Source organism: Candoia aspera, chromosome 1, assembly GCF_035149785.1.
Source record: "Candoia aspera isolate rCanAsp1 chromosome 1, rCanAsp1.hap2, whole genome shotgun sequence".
In the NCBI taxonomy this organism is placed as follows: domain Eukaryota; kingdom Metazoa; phylum Chordata; class Lepidosauria; order Squamata; family Boidae; genus Candoia; species Candoia aspera.
The window spans coordinates 106,165,013-106,190,778 of NC_086153.1; the positions used below are offsets into that span (position 1 = coordinate 106,165,013).

The 25,766-nt window shown below is 42.0% G+C and overlaps 1 protein-coding gene across 1 annotated transcript in view; it reads left to right on the plus strand.

Moving 5' to 3' along the window:
• PDSS2 (decaprenyl diphosphate synthase subunit 2) overlaps positions 1–25,766 on the plus strand; it is a 90,975-nt gene that overhangs the window by 60,485 nt on the left and 4,724 nt on the right. The window contains exons 5-7 of the mRNA XM_063311479.1: positions 1,766–1,933; positions 15,473–15,604; positions 16,795–16,830. Coding sequence (XP_063167549.1) covers positions 1,766–1,933; positions 15,473–15,604; positions 16,795–16,830 — 336 coding nt within the window. The remainder of the gene's footprint in view (positions 1–1,765; positions 1,934–15,472; positions 15,605–16,794; positions 16,831–25,766) is intronic.

Here is a 25,766-nt window from a genome sequence, read left to right on the forward strand (position 1 = left end):
CAACATTTCATCTTCAAGGCTCATTATAACATTGCATGAAATGGCAGATAATTAACATTTTCTTAGGGTGGCCATTCTTATCTGTGCTAGAAATCCAGGAAATGTTCTAAACTAAACTAAACATGACTGTCTCTTGCTGAATTATTACAAATAGAAGAGTAAATGTGTAGTTTCCCTTGCTGCCTTCTCTTTTCCCATTATCACCTCCTTCATGGAAGTGAATGGTATTTGAAAACAGTGAAATGAAATGATACAATGTTCAGCAAGCTGGCTTTGAGGAATTGTATACTTTTCCCATCAGTCTTATATTATCTCCTTGCAACACAGCACTCTTTGGCAGTAGCCACAAAGGAGAACATTACAACTGAATGCTGGGATTTTATTTCATTTCTTACCAATTTCATGTCAGATAATACCTTGCTAGAAAGTTATAGTGTCATGCAGATTTAGTTCTTTCTTCTGAGTAATTTAATTGAAGTAACTCATAGGACCAGAACTGTGTAGATGGCATAGTCAATTTTTTGCCTGGATTTTTAGCTGCCTTTCAGTTCATCCTGAAGGCAATGACCAAACATATTCTGTGTTTTTTTGCAGCTATTTACTCTTGATAGAGCCTTCATAAATCTCTTCATGGTAGATAAGAGACAAGAAAGAGAAGTCAGTTTGGTCTAGTGGTAAAGGTGCTGGGCTAGAAACCAGGAGGCTGTGAGTTCTAGTCCTGCCTTAGGCATGAAAGCCAGCTGGGTGATCTTGGGCCAGTCACTCTCAGCCCAACTCACCTCACAGGATTGTTGTTGTGGAGAAAATAGGAGGAGGAAGGAGTATTAGGTGTGTTTGCTGCCTTGAGTTATTTATAAAAATAATAAAGGCAGGATAAAAAAAATAAAAAGTCCTAGATATAATCAAAATATTGGTGAACCATTTTGAATAATGTAGGTTGAATGAAATCCAATATATATCATATATCAACCTATATAGATACCACATTTCACACAAAAATAGGGATGAAGGCAGGTTCTATCTGCACATCAGGGGATTTCTGTTTAACATTGGGGTCCCAGGTTCAATCAGTAGTATCTCCAATAGGTTCTGGGATTCTGAAGGCTTCTTCCTGACCTGAGACCTTGAGTAGCTGCAGTTGTTGGATTAGCCCAAGCTGATCTAAATGGGTTAATAACAGGACTTAGTATGAAGGCAGCTTGATGCATACTATATATGTACATTTATGTATTATGTCCTGAAGCTCCTGCTGTTACTACTCCTTTAAAGCAACAGGAGGGGATGATTCTAGAAAGAAAGCAAGGAAGTGTTTGGTTTTCCTCTGTCAATCACAGGCTTTTCCTGTAACTGCCTTCCATCCTCTAGAGCTACTTTTTTTATATAGACTCATGTTTTCTTCCAGGCTAATATTTGAATTTTTGTTTTGCTTTGTTTTGCTTTGTAATCATACTTATATTAGTAGGTTGGTAATTAGTAGTTAGCTATAAATCAGTGACTTTACAGTCCCAATGTAGAGCTCTATAAAGATCGCAGGAATTTATAGTTTGGTTTGTAAGTTAAAGGGAGACAAATGCCAGAGGGAGAAAGATATTGAGAGTATACTGCAGAAGCTAACTTTTTAAAAACCATTTGTTTCTATAATTTCTGTCTCCTAAGCCAGCAGAATGTATTGCTTCAAGTGACACATATTAAACAAGTACATTGTTCTATCATTGTTGATTGTTTTTAGAATGTATAACATCTTTCTTTGTTTTTCTAGGAAAACATTCTTACGGATGACATCAGAATATCAGCTTGGAAAGAGCAAGTTTTCCTATCTCATTGTGTCTTGCTGGCAAAGAGCTGCCAGGCTGCAATGGAACTGGCAAAACATACTGCGGGAATTCAGAATATGGCGTTTAAGTATGGAAAGCATGTGTCTATGAGCCACAAGGTATGACTTCCCTCTTCTTTAAAAGCTCCCTGAATGGCCAAGCAGCCAACATTCTTTTTCAAGAGCATGTCTTTCTGTAGATAAATGTTTGTTTAGATACGTTTCTAAAAGAACTCTACACATTAAGTTCATTTGTGACTAAACTGCATGGACAGATATTTATATGAAGTATTTAACATATCACAAAGTTCATTTCTGTATACTAAATCACTTCTTCATGCTTTACAGCCTTTAAAATTGAGACAGCTCTCAAAGTATCCGGGACTTGGTCAACTTTAGTTCTGGATGGGGTTGCACTGCCCCAGACAGACCCGGTGCATAATCTGGGGGTCCTCATGGACTCACAGCTCCTGCTCGAAGAGCAGGTGGCAGCCATGGCCAGAAGGGCCTTTGCACAGCTTTGTGTTGTGCACCAGTTGCGCCCTTTCCTGGACTGGGAAGCCCTTCGGACAGTCACTCATGCCCTTGTTATCTCCCATATAGACTACTGCAATGCGCTCTACATGGGGCTACCCTTGAAGAGTATCCAGAAGCTTCAGCTGGTCCAGAATGCTGCCATGCGGGCTATTTTTGGCGCCCCTAGAAGGGCGCACATAACACCTTTGTTACGTGAGCTGCATTGGATACCAGTTTGCTTCCGGGTCCAATTCAAGGTGTTGGTTATCGCCTTTAAAGCCCTACATGGCATGGGACCGGGTTACCTGAGGGACCGTATAAGCCTCTTCCCCGTATCATCAGCCTGTCCCACCCACTCATGCAGAGAGGGCATGCTGCGGACCCCATCAATAAGAGAATTCCATCTGGCGGGGTCCAGGAGGCGGGCCTTCTCGGCAGTAGCACCCACCCTTTGGAACATCTTGCCCCCGGAGGTGAGATTAGCCCCATCACTCCTAGCCTTCTGGAGGAAGTTGAAGACCTGGCTCTGCCACCGGGCTTGGGGCAGGGAGGAGAATCGACATACTTGGGGTTGGCCAGTGCCTTGAAGTGCCCCTCCTACATAATGACTGAAGAGATCATAGCCATCTGGATTTTATGAGCTGGGGTAGTTAAGAAATTGTTTTAGTTTTAGTTTTAATGGGATTTTATTCAAATTTTATTGTATATTTATTCGAATTTTATTGTATATTCTGTATTGTAAACCACCCAGAGTCCCTCCGATCGGAGGAGATGGGCGGTGACAAATTTGATAGATAGATAGATAGATAGATAGATAGATAGATAGATAGATAGATAGATAGATAGAGTAGCCAACCAATCCCAGGAAGCTAATGTGAGTGAATAGAAAGTGGAAACAGGAAGGCTTACAGGAAGTTCAGTATGGAATTTGAGGGAACCTGGGAGTTACAATAGGTGCCTGAGCATCTGCAGAAGGGGGACAAAAGAGGGTACTTGCCCGCCCTGGGAATTCTCAGTGTATTTATTTACCGAGAAAATTGCATCCCACCTTGTTCATAATATATAGGGCAGGTAATAAGAGTAATGTAACAACAGAATGAAACCCATCAGCATAAAGATTCAGTTAAAATATTAGAATAATCATATCGTAATAGCTGTCTAAAGATCAGCTGAAACAAGACATTGACATTGGAATAAGAGTTGAAGATGTTGGTAACTTCCAAAAGAAAGGTTCCTCATAAAGTAGACTGCCTTTATTTGCTGATTTTTAACAGAAATTTGCTCTAGCACCCGTTTACCCACCCACCCCAGATTGGTCCATAGGAGGCCTAGATCTGAAACTGAAGCCTTCCTAGTGTAGTATGAAAGCAGCTTGAGGTTGAACGGTTCAATTATAAAGCAAGAGAGAAAAAGGCTATTCTGGCTAAATGGAGCCATTTCTCTTCTTCCACTCTTGCTGGTCTGCCCTTGCATTGCTCTGGCAGCATAGGCCTTTCCCTTCCTTTCCCAAGCAGACATTGAGAAGGGGAAGGGGGCTATCACCATACTTCAACTTAGTCTGGAGAGCCAGTGTAAGGGAGTTACAGCCTTTGCAGCTGCATTGGTTTCTGCTGTTGCAAAGTCAACTAGCTACAGCCACCCTGCTCTTCTTCTGTGCTGCCAGTGCTCCTGGTTGAATTAGCAACTGCGTGTGCTCTTCCCTCCTCCTCTGAGTGCTCAAGGCTGAGCAGGCAAGGGAAGAGTAGCTAGACAGGGCAGGTAAGCGACAGCGTTGACTGCTGCGGAGACGGACAGAAAAGAGACTGTGTATCCACCGTCCAGCCTGCCAGCCTAAGGCAAGGACAGTCTCCCTTTCAGATACCTTGTACAGGACATGACTTGGAGTCTAGGGCTACCAAATCCAGGCTGTATTCTGGACAACCACTAAATGGCAGCAATGAGATAAGAAATGTCTAACATCTGGACTTGTGCAGCCCAGATCTGGAAGCTTTAATAAATGATAATAACACCAAAAATCCCTCTTCTCAATTCCTCCACTGCCCTACAGGCTGGGAAGAAACAAAGAAAGTTGTATACGTGAGAATGTATAGGTCTGCGTCAGAGAGAAAAGTGTGCCGCTTACTTTAATTGAATATGCGCTGTAGCATTTTATCCAGAAGCATCTGGGCAGAATTGTTCTCGCTCCCGTAGTTTATTTAGAATGCCAAAACATACGACTCCGTTTCATTTGGAATAGTGATAGTAGAACGCCCATTTATAACAATGGATGCCCATCGTGTATGCTGCGATGTGGACATTAGCAATGGAGGAAACCCTAGACCAGTGTTTCTCAACCTCAGCAAGCTGCAGCCAGGCTGGGAAATTCTGGGAGTTGAACTCCACACATCTTAAAGTTGCCCTAGACAACAGAAAATTGCTAAAATGTACCCAAAAGGGCATAAATTGTCCTAACAGCCAGGAACCACGCTGAGACAAGGAACTGGTCTCTAGTGTTTATTGCTTGTACATAACAGGAATCCTAACAAACTGAGGAAGCGTGGGAAAAACCCGGACATATAAACCCCAAAGGTTAAGGTGGTCCCGATCGGTGTCTCTTGGAATGGCTGAACAGTTCCTCAGTGCTACGCATGCGCTTGACAGCCTGGATGGGAGCCCCCTGCTCGCCATCCTTACTCATGACATAAATACCTACTTACTTCAGAAGTAACTTAGCTCAAAGTACAACTCAGCTTCATCAGATGAGTAAACTTAGTGATTAAGAAGACAGCTCCTCCCCTAGATAAATAACTGGCAAAAACAGAGGGTAGGAATAAATGGACACTAAGATATTACAGCACTTCTAGAATTAGGAGGACTCTCGTGGTGGTGGTTTTTTGTTGCTGTTGTTATTGTTCTATTTTCTTTGCATAGCTGAAACAGAGGCAATTGCTACAACAGGTTTGCACAAGTGTACAGAACGGAAAGCAAAATAGCATTTCCAAAATAAAAGCAGTTTTTCCTCTGTAAAGAAGAATTTGATGCTTTAAAGTATTTAGATTTTATATACAATATATTTCTGTTAAAGCATTTTTCATTTTTAGTTCAGGCTCTGTGGGCATTCTATTTTGAATACATTGTTCCAACACCTTATTTTGCAGTGTTAAATCGAAGGTCCATGTGTACACGGGGGGATTCCATATCTTGTGTTTCATTGGGCCCCCACTTTTCTTCAACTGGCACTGTTGTCTTCACTTTAAGTGTAAGCCAGCTTAGCCAGGTATGTGTGAGCTGTGTAAATGTAAGTGTGTATATTATTAGATAGAAGTTTTATGTGGACTTGAGAGTTGGTTATACTTTCATTCAGACAATGTAAGTTCCATTAGTTCAGACAATGGAGACAAAAGCCTGCTTCATTTTTGTTAGTGTTTGCTATAGATATCAACAGTGGCATCAGAATTGGAAGAAGGTAATGATAAGATTTGGACACATCATGAAGACAAGGTTAGTATCAGCAGAACCCTCTGCATCTTCCTTAGATGCAACCACAGGGCAATCATAAGAAAGCTCCAACTAAAAATACTGAGATACCTACCAATATACAACTATCATAACTGAAAGCCCCATTAGAACTGGTGAAGCTGCTTACAAAATGGCAGACCTCTTCCGAAAATTATGACTTCAGACATGACAATAGAGGCCCAAGAGCACTTGCTATGCATGGCTTTCCAAATATTCTCCATGTTGGCATACGTGTTGTTTTGAAATGAACTGTATGTTATTACTGTGCTTTATTTCCCTCCAGCTAGTAGTATGAGGAAGGATATAGAGCATTTTTATTACCCAGGCTTGCAGCAAATGCAAAGACTTCATTTCATTTGGAGTGGTAATAGAGAACGCCCATATATAACAAAGGATGGCCAGCCATTATGTATTCTGCTGATGTGTTACTGTGAATGCTACAAGAAAGCATTCAAAAAGTGGGTGACATACAGTAGCAGTTCATGTAAAGTTTTGTGATTTTCTCTTTGGCATTAATGGGGAAATGTCAGTTAATCAAGTTTAATCTTATGTAAGAACAGTAGAAGAAAATAGGCAAAAGAGTGCTCAGTAGTTTCAACCATCATACGTCGTGGCTCCCATGATATTTCCCTTTGTATTCAGGTAACATGGTGGACCTGTGTAGAGGCAGGGAAGAAGTTTGTTTATTTTATTTAATAAATTTATATAGCCACCCAATTCACACACAGTGACTCTGGGTGGCTTACAAAATTAAAATCCACAATATAAAAAAAACATCATTAAAAAAAAAGGAAAGTAGGAGAGGCAATGCTATTTTTGTGAGCCAATTGCTACAAAATTTCATTTTAATGTGCACCTTGGTGTATAGTGGAATGACAATAAAAGTCTTATTCTATTCTATTCTATTCTATTCTATTCTATTCTATTCAGTACAAGAACACAGAATGAGCTAATACAGTTGTGCAGCCTAATTGTGAAGCAATAATATGTCCAACAAGTATCTTGGATCAGAGCAACTGTTTCTACATAGGATTAAGGCTTTTGGAAGAAAATGATGGGAATACATCCATATATAAGGTTTTCTTGGATTTATTTCAGTTTCAGATCAAGTAGCAGTAGGCATAGCCAACACAATCTTACATGCCTGTTCTGATTTTGAATTACAACTCAGTAAATTAGTTGAGCAAGGCTATGATGACAGGAAAACAAGATGGGGTTCAAGTACAAATTAAGGTATTCAGTCTGCAGGCAATCTTTGTCCACTCTTCATCCCATATACTGAACTTTACCATAAACGACTGCATAATGTGATTAATATGACTGTTTTGAACAATAATTAAAGGTTAACTGTCTGGTTTGTGTGTGCTGAATGCCCAGAGGAAAAAAGTTGAAGTTCTGTCCCCAGAAGAAATTGATAAAAAAAAATAAACAATCAGTTTGGCCAAGACCTTCAAAGATTCCTGTTCTTATTTTTAAAAATCACTTTTATGTTTTTCTTTTAGAAAAGATTCATTATTAAAGAAGTTAGCTTCTGTTTGTTACCTGTTAGTTTTGGAATGTATAATAAGTGTTTCTCAACTTTGGCAACTTTAAGATGTGTGGACTTCGACTCCCAGAATTCCCCAGCCAGCCATGTAAAAGTAAAGCATGCGTAACAGTAAATAAAATGCATAGCAAATAGTTCAACATTGAGCAGGGAGTAAGACAAGTATGTGTGATTTCTCTTGGTTGTTTAATGTACTTATGGATACATGTACTGTATATGCTCATGTATAAGCGCATCCGTGGATAAGCCAAACCCAATTTTTTGGGTGTATTTTGGCACCTAAAATTCTTGGTTTATCCATTAGTATATACAGTATAAAAAATTCTTGTGATGGTACCAGAAGTGTATTAGTTGGAAACTTGAACGTGCATATACTTTATATGCAGACAATACCGTTCGATGATGCAGCAAGAAGTATACACCTGAAAATTAATGTATCAAAGACCAAGACAGTTGTGAACAATTGCAGTATACATAAATGGTGAAAAATTAGAGCGAATAGATAAATTAATGTATTTTGGTACAGTGTTAAACTAAAGGTGTGGAAATGGATGAAGAAATGTTCAGATATGCAAATGCTGATAGAAAGGCAATGGGAAGAATGAATATTTGTCAAAATAAGCACAAATGGCTGTAAAGAAAAGTGTGATTCTGCCTACTTTAATATGTGGATGTGAGAGTTGGATACAGGTGGTCTTCACTTAATGACAATTCATTCAGCAACCGTTCAAAATTATGATGGCGCTGAAAAAATAGATTTACGACCTATGCCCAAAATTACAACTGCTGCAGCACACCTGCAGTCATGTGATCAAAATTCGAGCACTTGGCAGCCCACCCACATTTACGACTGTGGGGGTGCTTCAACTCCCCCCACCCACCTATCTCCCCCCCATCTCTGCCCTTTTGGAAGCCCTGCATCCTGCCTTGTGGGGCGGCAAGCCCAGCTGTGTCACACAAGGCCACCTGTCCCATCCCACCCACGTGGCGCGAGGCCACCATAGCAAGCTCCCGCCTCCCCAGCCCACATGCCTTCACCCAGCTGCCTCCTCTCCCAGGTCCCCACACCGACCTTTCGCCTGTTTTGCCCAGCTGCTGTGGGCGAAGCAGAAGCACCTGGCTGCCTTTGCTGAATCCTTTTCAGACCCAGCTTCTCCAGCAAACATTTCCTCCACGTGGCTCCCTTCAAAACGCTGTCTTCCAAACCTTACACTGTCTTCTCAGAGTCTTTGGAGCAGCGTTCCAACGTTCCAGTTTCCAGGTCTGCTTGCCGCCCTGCAAGACATAGTGCAGGGCTTCCAAAACGGAGAGATGTTGTCATGAGTAAGGATGGCGAGCAGGGGGCTCCCATCCAGACTGTCAAGCGCATGCGTAGCACTGAGGAATTGGTCAGCCATTCAAAGAGACACAGATCGGGACCGCCTTAACCCTTGGGGGTTATATGTCTGGGTTTTCCCACGCTGCTTCAGTTTGTTAGGATTCCTGTTATGTACTAGCAATAAACATTAAAGACCAGTTCCTTGTCTCAGCGTGTTTCCTGGCTGTTAGGACATCAATCCTAACAAACTCCTACTCCCATCGAAAGAGGGAGGAACAAGAAATTAGGGAGAGACGTTTGGAAATGTCTTCAGAAAACCAAGAAATGCGGCTCGCCATCCAACAATTGGCAGCAGCCCTGCAACAACACCAACAACAAGTAGATCTCCAGATCAACACATTACAAGCTGCCATGCTACAGCAGTTACAACAACCAGCTCCGATTAACACACAACCGGCACCAGCAGCAGCAGCAGCAGCAGCAGCCCCACCAATAGTCTTGAGATCCCAGGGCAGTCTACCAGAGAAGTTTGGAGGAGAAGCAGGACAGCTGAGAACCTTTCTCACACAGTGCACTATGTTCATCGACAGCAGACCGGCAGAGTTCCCCACAGACAGAACCAGAGTCACCTTCATCCTAGGCCTGCTAAAGGGACCAGCAGCCAAATGGGCTATTCCCATGGCGGAGAACAACAACCCGATTCTCAACGACTACCAGAATTTTTTGGCAGGGTTCCGAGCACACTTTGACGACCCGATCAGAGAGGCCACGGCCAGCCGAGAGATTCGGAAGCTCAAGCAAGGTAACAAGAGGGTGGGAATCTACATTGCTGATTTCAAGTTGTTAGCAGGAGATCTGGACTGGAATGAGAGTGCATTAAAAGACCAATTCAAACAAGGGCTGGATGAGGAAATTAAGAATGAATTAGTGCGCCAGGGAACACCAGCTACCCTAGAAGCCTTATATCAGTTATCGGTGGTCATAGATGCCAGGCTAGAAGAGCTCAGACAGATGCAACCGGGGAGAAACAGGACCCTCAGAGCGTTTTCAGGATTTCCAGCTCTCTCCGTAGCATCCTCTCACTCAGCACAAGAGGAGCCAATGCAGATTGGGGCAAGCAGGAGACTGATTTCCGAGGCAGAGAAAGAGAGAGAGAGCCCTGTGTTTCTACTGCGGAGCCCAGGGGCACATGGTGAGAGCTTGCCCAGCGAGAGGCCAAGCAACTCCAGTAAGAGCCCCAAGGCAAGCAGCTGAAACAGGAACCATCTCCGCCTCTGCTTCCAACCAGGGAAACTCCATCGGTCTCCCTCCACAGAGCTCAGCAGGGAGACCATCAATCAATTAAGGAGGGCTCATTCCGAAGATTCCAGGCAAGCCTTTTACTACTTACCCGTAATCATGCACGTCACCCCAGAGCACCAGGTCAAGCTAGAGGCCATCGTGGATTCTGGAGCTTCAACCAATTTTATTGATGTGCAGACCGTACAGGACTTCAACATCCCGACCAGAGAATTGCCATGCCCCATAGAAGTGGAGACCATTGACGGCCAGCCCCTCAAGGCAGGGCCGATTAGAAGGCTCACAGAACCGGTGCAACTGACAACGGGAGACCACACTGAGTGGATCCGGCTTTATGTTACTGCATCGCTAAATGTGCCGGTAATCCTAGGCACGCCTTGACTGAGGATCCACAACCCGTTGCTGAACTGGACTACAGGAGCAATCTTCTTCCCAGCTAAGGAATGCCAGCACCACAAGATTCAAGCCACTCCACGCTCTCCAGCAACCAACGCAGTCACGGTAGCAGGGGGAGTCCACTTGCCAACCAAGTATGCAGATTTTGCAGACGTTTTCAGCAAACAAGAGGCCACAGCACTAGCCCCCCATAGGGACTGTGACTGCACCATTGAGTTGATACCAGGAGCCAAGATTCCAGCAAGGAAACTATATCCCATGTCCCCCACAGAACTAGCCACCTTAAAGGATTACTTGGACTCCAATCTCCAAAAGGGTTTCATCCGACCATCTACTTCCCCAGCGTCTGCTCCTACCTTCTTCGTACCAAAGAAGCCTGACCCGTTGGCACCTGCAACCCAGGAGACACCCATGAGAGTGGTCCACGACTTCAGTTTTTTAAATAAAAAGAGAATCCTATCCTCTGCCCTTAATCTCGGATCTGCTAGATCGCTTACAGAAGGCACGCATTTTTACCAGGTTGGATCTCAGGAGTGCGTACAATCTGATCCGGGTGAAAGAGGGGCACGAATACCTGACTGCTTTCGACACCAGGTTTGGAAAATTTGAGTACCTTGTTATGCCCTTTGGCTTGTCTAATGCAGGAGCCATATTTTCCAGATTTATGAATCAAGTTTTCTCTGATTTACTAGATAAGTATCTGGTCATTTATCTAGATGACATATTAATTTTCTCTGAGGATGCTACAACTCATGTAACCCATGTACGTAATGTCTTGCAAAGACTGAGAGAGAACAGGCTGTTCGCCAAGCTAGAGAAGTGTGCCTTTGATTTAACTGAATTACATTTCCTGTGCTATAAAGTCTCAACAGAAGGCATATCCATGGATCCTTCTAAGGTCCAGGCAATTCTCTCTTGGCCACCTCCCTGAAATGTTAAAGCTGTACAAAGGCTGTTAGGATTTTGTAATTTCTATAGGCGTTTTATAAAATGCTATAGTGATCTCGCTAGACCCCTCACACAGCTTTTGAAGAAAGGATCAAAATTCATTTGGGGGGAGAGGGAGCAAGCAGCCTTCCAAGAATTTAAGCAGCTCTTTGCATCCCAGCCGCTGTTAAGACACCCTGATCCCACGAAACAATTCATCATGCATTCAGATGCTTCCGATATTGCCATTGGGGCAGTGTTATTGCAATATACAAACAAAGCCGAGAATACATTGCTTCCTTGTGCCTTTTTTTCACGCCTGCTCTCACCAGCAGAGAGAAACTATGATGTTTTTAACAAGGAGTTGCTGGCAATTAAAGCAGCATTCCAAGAGTGGAGGCACTGGCTAGAAGGGGCGACCTGTCCTGTGAAAGTTTGCACCGATCACAAGAATTTACAGCTTCTACAAAACACCAGATCCCTCACCCCACGCCAGATCAGATGGAGCCAGTTTTTCTCCCGTTTCAATTTTGTTATTTCTTATGTGCCCGGGGCGCAAAACTGCTTGGCAGACACCCTGTCTCGATCCTTTCAGGCAAACCCCACTACTCACCAGGAGGTCCAGGCTACTATATTACAACCTCACAACTTTGATCAGTCTATGAGGGGGAGCCAGACAGAGATTTTAGCAGCAGGCAGACAAGCAGGGGACCTATTTACAAGAGTCAGAGCTCAGCAGCAACAGGACCCATATGCCAGGGCCAGGATGGATGACCTCCAGAGGGCCCCGCAAGACACTGCCTCCCCATTCAATGTGGAGGCAGGAATCCTCTGGCATAGTGGGCGATTGTATATTCCCCCTTCATTGAGGGAAGAAGTACTGAGACTGTGTCATGACCACCAAACGGCAGGCCACGGAGGCGTTTTCAAAACTCTCCATAGAGCTCTGAGACACTACTGGTGGCCTAAGATGGTTGCAGACATAAAGGGTTACGTTGCTTCTTGTCACACCTGCAGACAAGCCAAGCCTCTCCCAGGGAAGCCCACAGGACTCTTGCAACCCCTACCCACCCCTAGTCAGCCTTGGGATACTATCTCCATGGATTTCATCACTGATTTACCCCCGGTCCAGGGGCTGACTTCCATACTGGTGGTGGTGGACCTTTTCACAAAGATGGCACATTTTATTCCTTGCAAGGGCCTCCCATCTGCACCAGCCACAGCGCAGTTGTTCATGGACCACGTTTTTAGGTATAGAGGCATGGTGAATCGCTTGGTGAGTGACAGAGGCCCACAGTTCACTTCCAGGTTCTGGAGGGCCCTTTTCCAGTCATTAGGGGTCCAGATCCACCTGTCATCAGCGCATCATCCTGCCAGTAATGGGCAAGCCAAGAAAATTAACCAGTGGTTACAGCAGTATCTCAGGTGTTACACCACTTATCAACAAGACAATTGGCCAGCCCTGCTCCCCATGGCAGAATTTACATATAATAATTCTGTACAGTCCTCTACCAAGATGTTCCCTTTCCAGGCACTCTACGGGGTTAACCCTCGGGTGTTGCCCACCTCCTCCCAGCAGGGAACTGTTCCAGCCGCGGCTGATTTTCTTAAAGAGCAACAAGCCGCACAGGAGTTGTTAAAGGAGCAGCTGAACAGGGCAAAGAGTGCTTACAAGAGGGCGGCAGATGCTCACAGGCAGGAGGGGCCAGCGATTGCAGTAGGAGACAAAGTGTGGCGCTCTACCAAGTTTTTGAACTCTACCAGACCCTCCAAGAAGTTGGACTCTAAGTTTGTCGGCCCTTTCACTGTGGCGCAGCAGATAAATCCAGTGGCTTATCGTTTACAGCTCCCACCATCCATGAAAGTCCATCCAGTGTTTCACAGGGCCTTGCTAGCCAAAGACCCTCCCCCAAGTGCCTTGCGATCGCAACTGCCCCCCCCCTCCAGTAATTGTGGAGGGAGAGGAGGAGTACGAAGTTGAGGAAATTCTGGACTCTAGGAGGAGGGGAAAGGGCATCCAATATTTCATACACTGGAAAGGGTACCCTGAGGAAGAGCGCACGTGGGAGAATGCCAGAGATGTGCATGCACCAGCACTGGTTCATCGTTTTCATCAGCTTTTTCCTCACAAACCCAAGCCTCGCACTCTACCCGAGATTCCTCCTCCTGCTGAGCAGGCTGAAGAAGCCCAAGCAGAAGAGTTCGTGAGTGTGCACCTTCCCCCCCCCCACCTGAAGCCTTCACTCCAGTTACAGAGGAGGTGGGGGAGCCGCAGCCCTCCACCTCGGGCTTGCATTTCCCAGGGGGGAGGGGGGATGACTTTTCTAATTATCTAGATGTTTTCCAGCAGCAGCCACCTGGCCCAGAAGCGTTATCAGACCTGGAGAGCAGCACTGATTCGTCCGTGGAGGAGTTTTCCTTTGAAGACCTTCCATCGTTGCCCAGTTCCCATGGGACCTTAGAAGCAGACGCCAAATCTTATCAAGACTCTGGAGGGGAGGGGGCTGAAGTGGAATGTGAATCTGGAGGGGAGGGTGATGTCATGAGTAAGGATGGCGAGCAGGGGGCTCCCATCCAGACTGTTAAGTGCATGCGTAGCACTGAGGAATTGGTCAGCCATTCAAAGAGACACAGATCGGGACCGCCTTAACCTTTGGGGTTTATATGTCTGGGTTTTTCCCACGCTTCTTCAGTTTGTTAGTATTCCTGTTATGTACTAGCAATAAACATTAGAGACCAGTTCCTTGTCTCAGCGTGTTTCCTGGCTGTTAGGACAGATGTGGGGGATATAGGGGGGTGGGGGGAGTTGAAGGCAGTGTTCAGGGCTGGGAGGAACCAAGCCCGGAATGGCTTGGATTGGGGTGGGTGCTCAGGCTAACAACTGGTAAAATTCACTTAACGATGGCAAGGGGAGTTGCCAGGATTGCCGTCACTAAGTGATTCCATCTTGCTTCCATTGTCACTTGCAGTGGAAATTCTGGGTTCAATTACTGTCATTAAATGAGAACTACCTGTATGTCAAGAGTGGCATAAAAGAAAGCCTAATGCAATGGGAATTAGTTACTTAAAGGGTGTGTATGTGTGGTGAAACAAGAAAAGATAGGGTCAAATAAGAATGAATGGGTGATGAATGAATATAGATTGAATGCAAACCTGTGCAACCAGTTGAAAAGGAGTATGTTGAGGTGGTTTGTCATACATGAGAATCAAACAAATGTATGAAGTAAATAAGTTGAGAGGAAGTGGGAGCCTGAGACAATCATGTTTGGATGGTGTTGATGAGATCCTTAAAAAGAGAGATGATCTGATCAAGGAACAAAAGGCAGTTTGTGGATTAGTGTGTAGACATGACAGAAGCAAGGATGAAGAGTTATGGATAGATATAGTGAATGGCGTTGGGATAAGGTCAGTTTAATTAGATTTCCAGTTCTTTGTTCTTATCTTCTTTAATTACCTTTAAAGGAATTTAATGTAATTTAATTTAATTTACCTTTAATTTGTTTGGGTTTTGTGCACTTTGCATTATGTTGCTTAACCTGAAGAGGAATAGCATGATGGTATGTGTGCTTGTATACATCCACACATATATAGATGACAACACCAGAGAGCTGATTCAAACCTCATATGATTAGTATCCTGGGTTGCACTGTGTTACTTTCTCCCTTATTAATGAGTTATTGACATTCACTCCTATTCAAGGATAAAATAGGAGTTAACAATCTTTTCAGCCCAGGGTATCCCCATCGAAAAAGTCACTTCAAATTTCATCAGTTTTTGTTACTTTTTAAAATTCACTTTGTGGCCTGTAAGTCCAAACCTCCAACATTTGAAGTAAAAATATGTATATGGAGGCAATGTTTTGGTAGGAACAGAACCTGACTTCCATCCCTGATACAGAGATCCTGTGCTATTTATATAGTGTTGCACACATACTCCTAGTTCTCACAGACTCCTTCAAAATATGCCTTGTTAGATTTTAATCAGATGATAGAGATAGTAATAGCCTGATAACCCTTGAATAGTGTGTACTGGTTCAAGGCATTTTATCTGGTATTATGCAATTTATATTTTTAAAGCCTTGTGTAATATTAGTTGTTGATGAAATGCATTTCCTATGGACAACTAGTCTAACTTACTAACTTTAATCCCTCTCTTTCAGCTAAATGTTGATATTCAGCCGTTTATTAATGGAAATTCGAATGATTCCCTGGCATTTAGTTTAAATTCTGCTCCTGTAGTATTCCATCAAGAATTGGTTGGAAGAGAAATCTGGATTAAGCAAATTAAAGAGGTAAGTAAATAGCTATATCTATAGTAGCTATGTTTGTACCTCTTACTAAATCATAATCATCCCCTCACATCAATTTGTTTCAAAAAATATCTTAGTTAATGTTAATTACAACTATAGTGTCTGAACCCAACTATTCAGTTCCATGTAGAATGTTATTGTTATAATTCTGTTTTCTTCCATTTGAAGAATACTAAGCATTTATAAGAAGAACTGGTGTTCCTACTTCTGTATGTTTATTATTTAGTACAGTTAGAAATTAAATGTGCTACTGTTGAGTGTGTGTATGTGCCTAAAGTCTATGGTTCTTATGGTAATTTCTTTTTAAAATTCATTCTGTTAGACTCAATTTTATTAAAATACAAAAAATAAATGTAATTTAAAATATTCTTGCTGTCCCTACAGTTTTAGTTTTACAGTAATTGAATATTTCTAACATAGAGCAGAGGGAAGGAGCTGCTCATGCATATATGATTGCAATTCAGAACACAGCTGGTTGGGCAAATGTTAGCCTACTAGCTTTGATATTATTGCTTATGTTATGATTTGGGTTCCTTTCCAAAAGCTATCTTGATGGACACATTTTAATATAAGCCTTGATATAAGCCTTTTAATAAATGACGCTTTAAATGGTCATGCTTTAAATGGGAAATAGGGCGAAACTCCCCACATTGCACTCTTCCTTCTTTTCTTCCGCCTCCTGAGGAACCCTTCAAAAAGTTTGACTGTGTGAATTTTCCACAGTGAAAGCCCTGAAGGCTGATCCTTCAGAGTAGTATTTGCTACTATAGGTTACATGGAGGGGTGGACATAATTTGCTTGCTCCCACTCTTTCTCATGTGACTGTAATTGCACAGAGGGAAGTAATGCGGAATATGGCTAAGGGCCATGCTTCATTGATCCATAAACTCATCACAGTCTTTCTCAGAGGCGAAAGAAAGAGTTCCACTTGAGTAATAGTTGAAAGAACCACTTCCTTTGTGTAGTGTGTATCATGTCCACTCTCTGAAAGATGTCAGTGGAACAGAGATGAGTAGACACCTGACAAGCCAAATGTGGCCCTCAAACCTGATGAAATATATGTGTTTTCTATTTAGCACAACATGCTAGCTCTTTCTTACAGTCTTGTGCAGCTCATGATTTACAGGGTTGTAATAAAATAAATTTTATTTGTTTTTCTTACACTGTTTAAGGCTCAAGGCAAAGGAGACTTAATAGACTATAGCAAGGTGAGTAGCTAAAAGATGTCTTCATTCTAAAGACCTGTTAACTTTTATGTTTGGAGGAATATATGAATGAGCCTCAGGATTATTATTACATTATTTATTTCATCTCACATTTCAATCATAAATTGCCTCATAAAGCAGTTACAGCAATTACAGTACAATGTGTATGATACAGGTATATAAAATGCAATAATGGTACAGGATCGGATTTTCAGCCGAGTCTGATTTCAGGCATGATAGACTCAGAATTGGATGCATTTGTAAAGTAGCATGACAGTCATGCCAACAAATATTCATGTACCTGTCTTATGCTCCAAAATGCCTGCTGTTTCACAAAATTTGGTAATGGGACCATTTTGCTGAGGGTAACTGGAAACTCTCATTTTCCAGAATCTCCAGAGAAAATGGGTGATTTGCACCAGTGCATGGTTGTTATAGATCAACCTGCTGCCTTCCTCATTGTTACTTTCGTCTTTGAAAGGTAAACTTAAAGAAGGGCACCTGGGAGACAGACAGAATACAAATGTTTGAGCCCGTAAGAGCAAGGCTTAAAGGTCAATAGAACTGTGGATTCTATTATGGCCTTAAGACAGGGTGAATTTGCTAGTGTAAGCACCTCATAGATAAATTCTGATCCTGTGCCTATCAGCATCCAAGCTATATTCTCCTGTGACTGCACACTGAAAACTACAAATGGCTCCACATACTGAACTGTAATGTGAATGCCTTGAGTGAGTATTTTCTGTCCTACATACAGTAGGTGCTTCATCGTTTGGTATACCATGCCAAGCATAGCATTTATAGGAATGTATGAAATACAGTACCTTTAACAAGGACACTTAGTGGTGATAACTATTGTTTTTATCACTTTGCTTGTGTTTTATGTATCTACGTTTCAAAACCTGCCTAATACTGTAGCTTAATTCATATCTCTTACTAATGTTTGATGGTCTGGTTTGAATCTTCTTAACAGAAGTTGAAACAATCTTACAGTTCTTATTGTGGTGCAGGAAGAAAGCATTCTCATTGTTTAGTATACATTGTGGAGAATCCATGAGATTCATAATCTATATGGATAATAAAAAAAACGTGTTGAAATTGGGATGTAACTTCTGTTATAGTTAATAATTATAGTTAATACTTTGTTGTTCTATGAAATACTCTGCTACTGTTCTAACATAACAAAAACAAAGGAAAAGGAAAGTGTTAATTTTGTGCAAGTAACCACAGTAAAGATTGAGACTGTAATCAATCCTACAGTCTATTTTCAGTTTGATACACATGATGCTATTGTGGGAGATACATTGGGAGCTAAAGTTTCTCTTGGCAGGAATGCCAAATATGTCAATAACCAACTGCTACCTCACAGTAAGCGTGAGAAACTCAAAGCAAGGTGTCCATTAAGATGTGGGAAGAGCAGGGGAAAAAGCTGCTGGCTTTAAATTGCGAGGGTATAACAAAGGATTGCACCCACATTTTAACAGAGGGCAATCAACTAATTTAAGTGGCTTCAGTCTAGTGTACAATAATGATTCTTAATTAGCTCTGCCATGTCAAATGTCCGGGTAGCTTCTACTGAATTAGAGCTAGCTCAAGGAGGGAACCTGACAGCTACTTTGCCCCATGCTGAAGTTCCTCTTCTGTAATATAGAAATTTTAAATTAACAAGTAAGTTCTGTCTTGGTTTCCCCACTCCCAAAATGCAAAGTCCTACTGATCTTTCTTGCCAACATGTACTTTGCATTCTCCAGTATCCTTTTTCTGTAGATGATTTTTGCTTATTTCAAAAGCCTACTTTAGCTACTACTATGAGAAGCTATTTACTGATACTTAATCAATCTGTTAATACTAGTCAAATATTCTAGGGAATGGTGACTACATGCAAATCAATTATCCATTATGACATGTTTGATATCCTATTCTGGGGGCCGGGGGGGAATCCTTCCTCTTTAGACTCCCATGACCAAAAAGGAGTAAAAGATGCAGGTTAAATGTGAAACATTCAGAGCAGTACTTGAAATTGCTTTGCTGAGAGTGATGTCCACAAAACTTGTATACTGCCTGTGGTTCCTCTTTGCAGATGTAGTCTTTTTTTCTGATCAGAAATTAAGAAAAAGAACAGTACTGGATATAGCAATATGTAAGGAAATGATAAAGGGTTCCTGAAAATGGCATGGTGTAATGTAAATAAATATAGCAAATATAGATAAGGTTGAGCTTATGCAGTATCTTGAATTGCGAACATTTTAATCCATAGGAAAAAATTTAGTTGCATAATTAAGTTGGAATTTACTGCTGGTCTGGTCTCTTAATTTGTAGCAATAATCAGATTACTGATTATTAACTCAAACTAGTGGTCTGTTAGTATCTCCCTTTCCACATTAAACATTTAGTGCTATAGTTAGTTCCAGTGTGCAAAGCAATCACTTTTTTGGAAAGCCCAGTGGAAGTATAATCTGTGCATACACACACCCAGAGAGGCAACCAGGGGCATTTTTCAAAGCAGCTGTGTGAGCTCTACAAAAGTTGTGGCTACTTCATTGAAAATTACGGTGATTGAAAAGTGCTTCATTTGCATTAATTTTTAAACACAAGTTTAGCATTCTTCTGGAATAGCACTAAACCTGTTCCAAAGCAGCCCAAACAACAGCTGGCAAACGGGTGGGGGGGATGGGATTTCATTGTGAAGCAACAGGGAGAAAGCCAACTCTTTCCCATTCTATGACACAGCCACCACCACCACTAGATGGGTGCTTTTTGGGCCAGACCAGGTCTCCAAGCTGAGATTGACTTAGGAACCCAGCAGGTAAAGAGGGAGTGCTCATTTTGAAAGAAACGTCCAAAGCTGAATGGTTCTGGAAGACTGTGCCCAGGGAGCAGAGGGGAGGGGTTGTACCCACAGCAGCAGCCAAGCTAATCAGTGCTAGGCTGATCTGATTGCCCTACAGTCACCTTAACAGCAGCACTGATAAAATGGTCACAGAAGCACATCAGATTGTATCCACAGTAAAACTGCCATGACTTGTTGCCTGCTTAAGCACTACTTTAAAAGTAAGTACACTAAGGCTGCCTTAGGTATGTTTGGGGATGAGATGAAGGCAGCATTATGGGGACTTAGTAGAAAAAAAAGGTTGCTGAGGGCTGCTTCTGCCGTGTCTAGGTGCACATGGGGAAAGGCCTTGGATAAAATGGCATGTATTTTTTTTGCATTTTGCATTTTGATATGATTATGGTGTCAGGCCATAATTGAAAGTAATATTAAAAACATGTACTTAGTCTCACAAATAAATACATTTGAATTGTTTGCCAGTCATTTTCTAACTTTGCTCTGACTCTGTAAACAGATTCTGAAGCACTGCTTTTCTTGTATTAATACATTTCTTTGATAGTAATAGTATATACATTTATTTGCAACCATAGGCTTTAGCAAAATATTTCTTTGATAATATATCTTATTATCAAATATATTTATTATTTATTATTGGGAGGAGATGGGCGGTGACAAATTTGATAAATTAAAAAAAAATGTTTCTATAAGTAATTTATTCTATTGCTTCAGCTGGCTATTTAAAAAAAACAATCTTACTGAACCTTCCTTCTTTGCCATTTAAACTTCCTAGCTTCACACCTTGTGATCCAAATAAAGATTAAGAGTCCAGATTTGGCAGCGCAAATCACCTGTAGATAGTTTCCTAATTTCCCTGGAGCCCTTGAAACTTTCCTGTTGGAGGTGGGAAATCCTTTGGAAAGGAAGGGGAGGAAGTGGTGCTGCAGACCACACTGGAAAAAGGAAATTAGCGAAGTCGCATATCCCATCCCTACCAGGAGAATCCCTCCACTGAATCAAGTTTTCTTTTAGCCAAAATGAGACTTTCTATTTGTTACTGGTGAAATCTGGATCCAACCCAGCACACACAGTTTTGTAGTAAAATTATACTCCCTATATATAATAAAAGATTTAAGCTGTTAAATATTTGGCAGCATCTTTCCAATTTTGTGTTTTGACAGGGAGAGCTGTATTATAGCAGAGCCAAAAAGTTGTATAAAACGAAGCACTTTAAATAAATGTTTGTCCAGCTGCCATTTAAAAAGGAGGAAGAGGTTAAGGAGTGAAGCCACGGACACCAATCAAATCTATAGTAAGAAATACGGAAACTTTCCAACTGTAACAAGGAAAAGTAAATCTATTAGCTACAAATTGCATTGGCCCTATTTCAGGCTAACAGCTTGGTAGACTAAATATCAGCACTTAGTGAGGCAGAAGGTTCTCCACAAGAGAAAAACAAAATTAGAAAAGCATGGCGAACTCTTAATAGATTAGTTAGTTGCTTGACCACAAATCAATTTTTTTCTTTTCCTTTTAGCAAGTTAAGAGGTTTGATATAGGATGCCATTTAAGTGCCTGATAAAGAAGGCTGACAACCAAAGGAGAGCCAGAGAGCAGGGAATGGTTCAATGGTCTGAGTGAGAGTGAGGTTGCTGATTCAAGCAGGAAACCCTTGCTCCTGGAGTATTCGGCAGTTGAGAATTATTTTGTGACTTTGATTTGCTTGAAAGATGGATAGGCTTTGATTCTATTTATATTTGAGAGACTGTTGTAGCTGTATACAGTTGTTTTCCTGGATATGGTAGATGCAGAGTTTCTTCAGATGTGGGAACAGCGAGAAGGTTAAGGCTCCAAATAAAGAATGCCCATTGGTGTGTGAGTCAGGGTAACTGGGTTCGGACCATTCCTCTTTCCAATTTTTTTCAGTTTGTGCAGACTTTGGTAGCATTTCATCAGTGTCTCTTCTGTATAGGAGACTAATCAGAATCAACAGATTTTTCTCAATGTTGGGTGTGAAATTCTTGAATATTTTTGTGCAATATAGCTGGTGATGTGAAAAGTCCCCTGTGCAAGCACCGAGTCATGTCTGACCCTTTGGGGGGATGCCGCTTTCACAACGTTTTCTTGGCAGACTATAGAGTGGGGTGGTTTGCCATTGCCTTCCCCAGTCGTCACCTTCCCCAGCAAGCCGGGTGCTCATTTTACCGACCTCGGAAGGATGGAAGGCTGAGTCGACCTGAGCCAGCTACCCGAGAATCCAGTTTCCGCTGGGATCAAACTCGGGTCGTAGGGAGAGTTTCGGTTGCAATACTGCTGCCTACCACTCTGTACCACACGAGGCTGTATAATATAGCTGGTACTGAAGTGGAATTTTTCTTCATATTCTCACCTTAAATAATAATGAAAAAGCTCACACAATTTTTAAGATAGTCAGCGCCACTAATCCACATATTCCTGTCTAGTAAAGAAGCTGCAAATGTTCATATTTACTCCTTGAAATAACTACGTATCAGAAGAGTAAGAATGCCGAGTCACTTCTTGGATGGACTGAAGATCTAGAAGCAGAAATGGTATTAGGAGTAAAACTGAAATTACCTAAAGCATATGGTAACCTTGTTGAGGATTAGGTCTCAACAGGGGTGTGTGAAAACACCACTGCTTTCTTCTAGTGTAAGTTAGAACTTGAAGGACTCTACAAAAGCCTTTTTGGCCATACTTTCTGGCAGAAAGGGCCCTTAAACTGGAGGACCAGGGCCTTAGAGAAAATAGAAATATGTTGTAGTGAAGTGGCCAGACCTCAAGTGTGTGCTAGATCCCATTGCATTTTCTGCAGAAACTTCACTTCTGCTATGGCTTAGAAAGTATACAAATAATTCCTGTTTAGGTAAGAATTCTGAGGAGTGTGACTTTAGATATTTGCAGTTAGATAGCAATAATCGTTTTACTTCTGTGTGCTGCTGCTTTTAGTTGATTGTAGAGGTGGTTTTTATTGTACCCTGCTGTCCTAGGTCAGCAATTTTGGGTTATTTAAAAATTAGGCACGATATAAATAAATAGATAAAAGTACATTGCATCTCAATTCAAGGACACTTGGAGAAAGCAATTATGGAACATCTCAGGTTTCTAAGGTACCTAAATGCCCTCCTATTTCAACAGAAGATCAGCTGCTGCTTTTAAAGCACAAGGTCCTGCTCATAGCTTGAAAGTACAAAAGACATTTGTGGTATTAACTATCCATTTCTTATTTGAATACGTTTACCTTACATGAATATGGCTGGCTTTACTCTCTTTGAAAGAAATAATGCTATAACTATGCCCAATAGTTAAGTGTGGATAAATTATCTAAAAATGCCCATGTGGCAGGATGATAAATTACTCTCAGTTCTGAAATGGATGTTGGGCAGAGTTAAGAGAAGGGAAGGAAAGATGATTTAATATAAGGAATCTTTTCCTTTTATCTTATCCCAGTTGTCCCTTCATGATAACTATATGTAAACAAACTTAGAAGAAATACCGATGCGAAAGCTTCAAGAAAGAAGCACACTGACGAGCAGAGATACTGGAAAGTCACAGCATCTCAGCTGTAAACCTCATCACAGGATTGCTGGGAGGGTAAAATGGAGGTAGAGGACCATGGACATGGATTTAAGATCTTTGGAAGAAAGCAGAATATAAATATCCTCTCTACTACATCTTTATTTCTTTAAAGTTATGTTGATATTTTAAACTGCCTTTTCTCAAAGAACATTAGAGCTGTGAGCAATGTCACAAAATTAAACACCCAATTAATGACAGTAAAGCATTGAAAAGTAATACAAATTCAGTGGGACAGAACTTAAAATATAAGGCAAAAAAAGTTTTGATCTAGTGCTATTTGTACCTCTATTAGGAATGTTGCACAAGCAGATCTCCACAGAGCATGGAGAATATAAGATGAAATCAAGAGATCAGTTGACTGCAGAGAGATTTAATTTTCAGTGGATTTCCTACATATAGTTAAGAGAAAGATTTAAGGTAGATTAACAGGACATTTGGAATTGAACAGCACAAGACAGAATTTGAAATTGAACTACTGTATGTACAAATGATGAACGTGTAATTGCTAAAACTTATAAACTTTTGTTGAAATTTGAAATGGACGAAGAACAAATAAAAGAGTGTATGATAAAATGGGCTAAGAACATTGGACATAATATACTGATGGAACAATGGGAAAATATGTGGCTGAAAGGACTGAAATTTACATTATGTTATAATTCAAAAGATAATTTTTATAAAATGATGTACTGTTGGTACATGACGCTACAAAAATTACGTAGAATATATAAAGGTATTTCAAATTTATGTTGGTAATGTGGAGAACATGAAGGGTCCTTTTATCATACCTGGTGGACTTGCAAAAAAGCCAGAAAATTTTGGGTTCAAATGCATACAATGATACAAAGAATTTTAAAGACTAATATTCAGTTGAATATTAATCTTCTTGTTGGGACTAGTGGATAGACAATTAGACAAGAGTTATGGAAGATTGTTTTATATATTTATATATTTATTTTTCAAATTTCTGTTACCACCCATCTCTCCCAAAAGGGGGACTCTGGGTGGTTTACAATAAAATCAAAATTTTTAAAAACATATAAATAACAATATCACAAACCAATAAATAAAGAGAAAATAAATATAAAATCCAAGAGGCAAAGATCTTATTCGTTTGGGAGAGATCTATGGTACTAGCCACCCCCAAGAACTGTTGCCTCTCCCACCCCAGGCTAGGTGGCAGAACCAGGTTTTCAAGTTCTTCGGAAGGCTGGGAATGAAGGGGCCTGCCTCATCTCAGGGGACAGAATGTTCCAAAGGGCGGGTGCCACTGCAGAGAAGGCCCGCCTCCTGGACCCCACCAGGTAGAATTCCCTTACCAGTGGGGTTCGTAGCATGCCCTCTCTGCATGACCGGGTGGGACAGGTCAATGTTAAGGGGATGAGACGGTCCTTCAGGTAACCCGGTCCCATGCCATGTAGGGCTTTAAAGGTCATAAATAACACCTTGAATTGGACCCGGAAGCAAACTGGCACCAAGTGCAGCTTGTGCAGCAGTGGTGTCACATGTGCTGGTCTTGAGGCACCAATAACTGCTCGTGCGGCTGCATTCTGGACCAGTTGAAGCTTCCAGATACTCTTCAAGGGTAGCCCCATGTAGAGCGCATTGCAATAATCTATGTGGGAGATGACCAGGGCATGAGTGTGTGTTCAGAGGGCCTCTCGATCCAGGAAAGAGCATAATTGGCACACAACACGGAGTTGTGCAAAGGCCTTCTGGCCACAACTGCCACCTGCTCTTCGAGCAGGAGTCGTGAGTCCAGAAGGACCCCCCAAGTTATGCACCGGGTCTGAATGGGGCAGTGCAACCCCATCCAGAACTAAAGATGATAACTTCCTGGATACAGAGGAGCTGTCAACCCACAGCCACTCCATCTTGCCAGGATTCAGTTGAAGCCTGTTGTTCCCCATCCAGACTTCCGCAGCCCCCAGGCACTGAGAGAGGGCAGCCACCGCATCACTTACCTCACCCGGGATGGAGATGTATAGTTGAGTATCATCGGCATATTGATGATACCTCATCCCATGGTGACAGATGATCCTACCTAGTGGTTTCATATAGATGGTAAATAGGAGAGGGGAGAGAACCGAACCCTGCAGGACCCTGCACAAGAGGGGCCGAGGGTGGGATCTCTCATCTCCTATCACCACCGACTGGGACCAGTCCTGGAGGAAGGAGGTGAACCAACGTAAGACTACGCCACTCACCCCCAACTCCCTGAGCCGACCCAAAAGGATACCATGGTCGATGTTACTGAAAGCCTCTGAGAGGTCAAGAAGAGCCAGGATGGATGCACTCCCTCCATCCCGCTCTTGCTAGAGATCGTAAGTGTGACCAATGTAGTCTCTGTCCCATATCCTAGCCTGAAACCTGACTGGAAGGGGTCTAGATAATCCGTTTCATCCAGAATCCTCTGGACCTGTAACGCCACCACTTTCTCAACCACCTTCCCCCAAAAGGGGAGGTGGGAGACAGGATGGAAATTGTTCAACACAGTAGGGTCCAGTGATGGTTT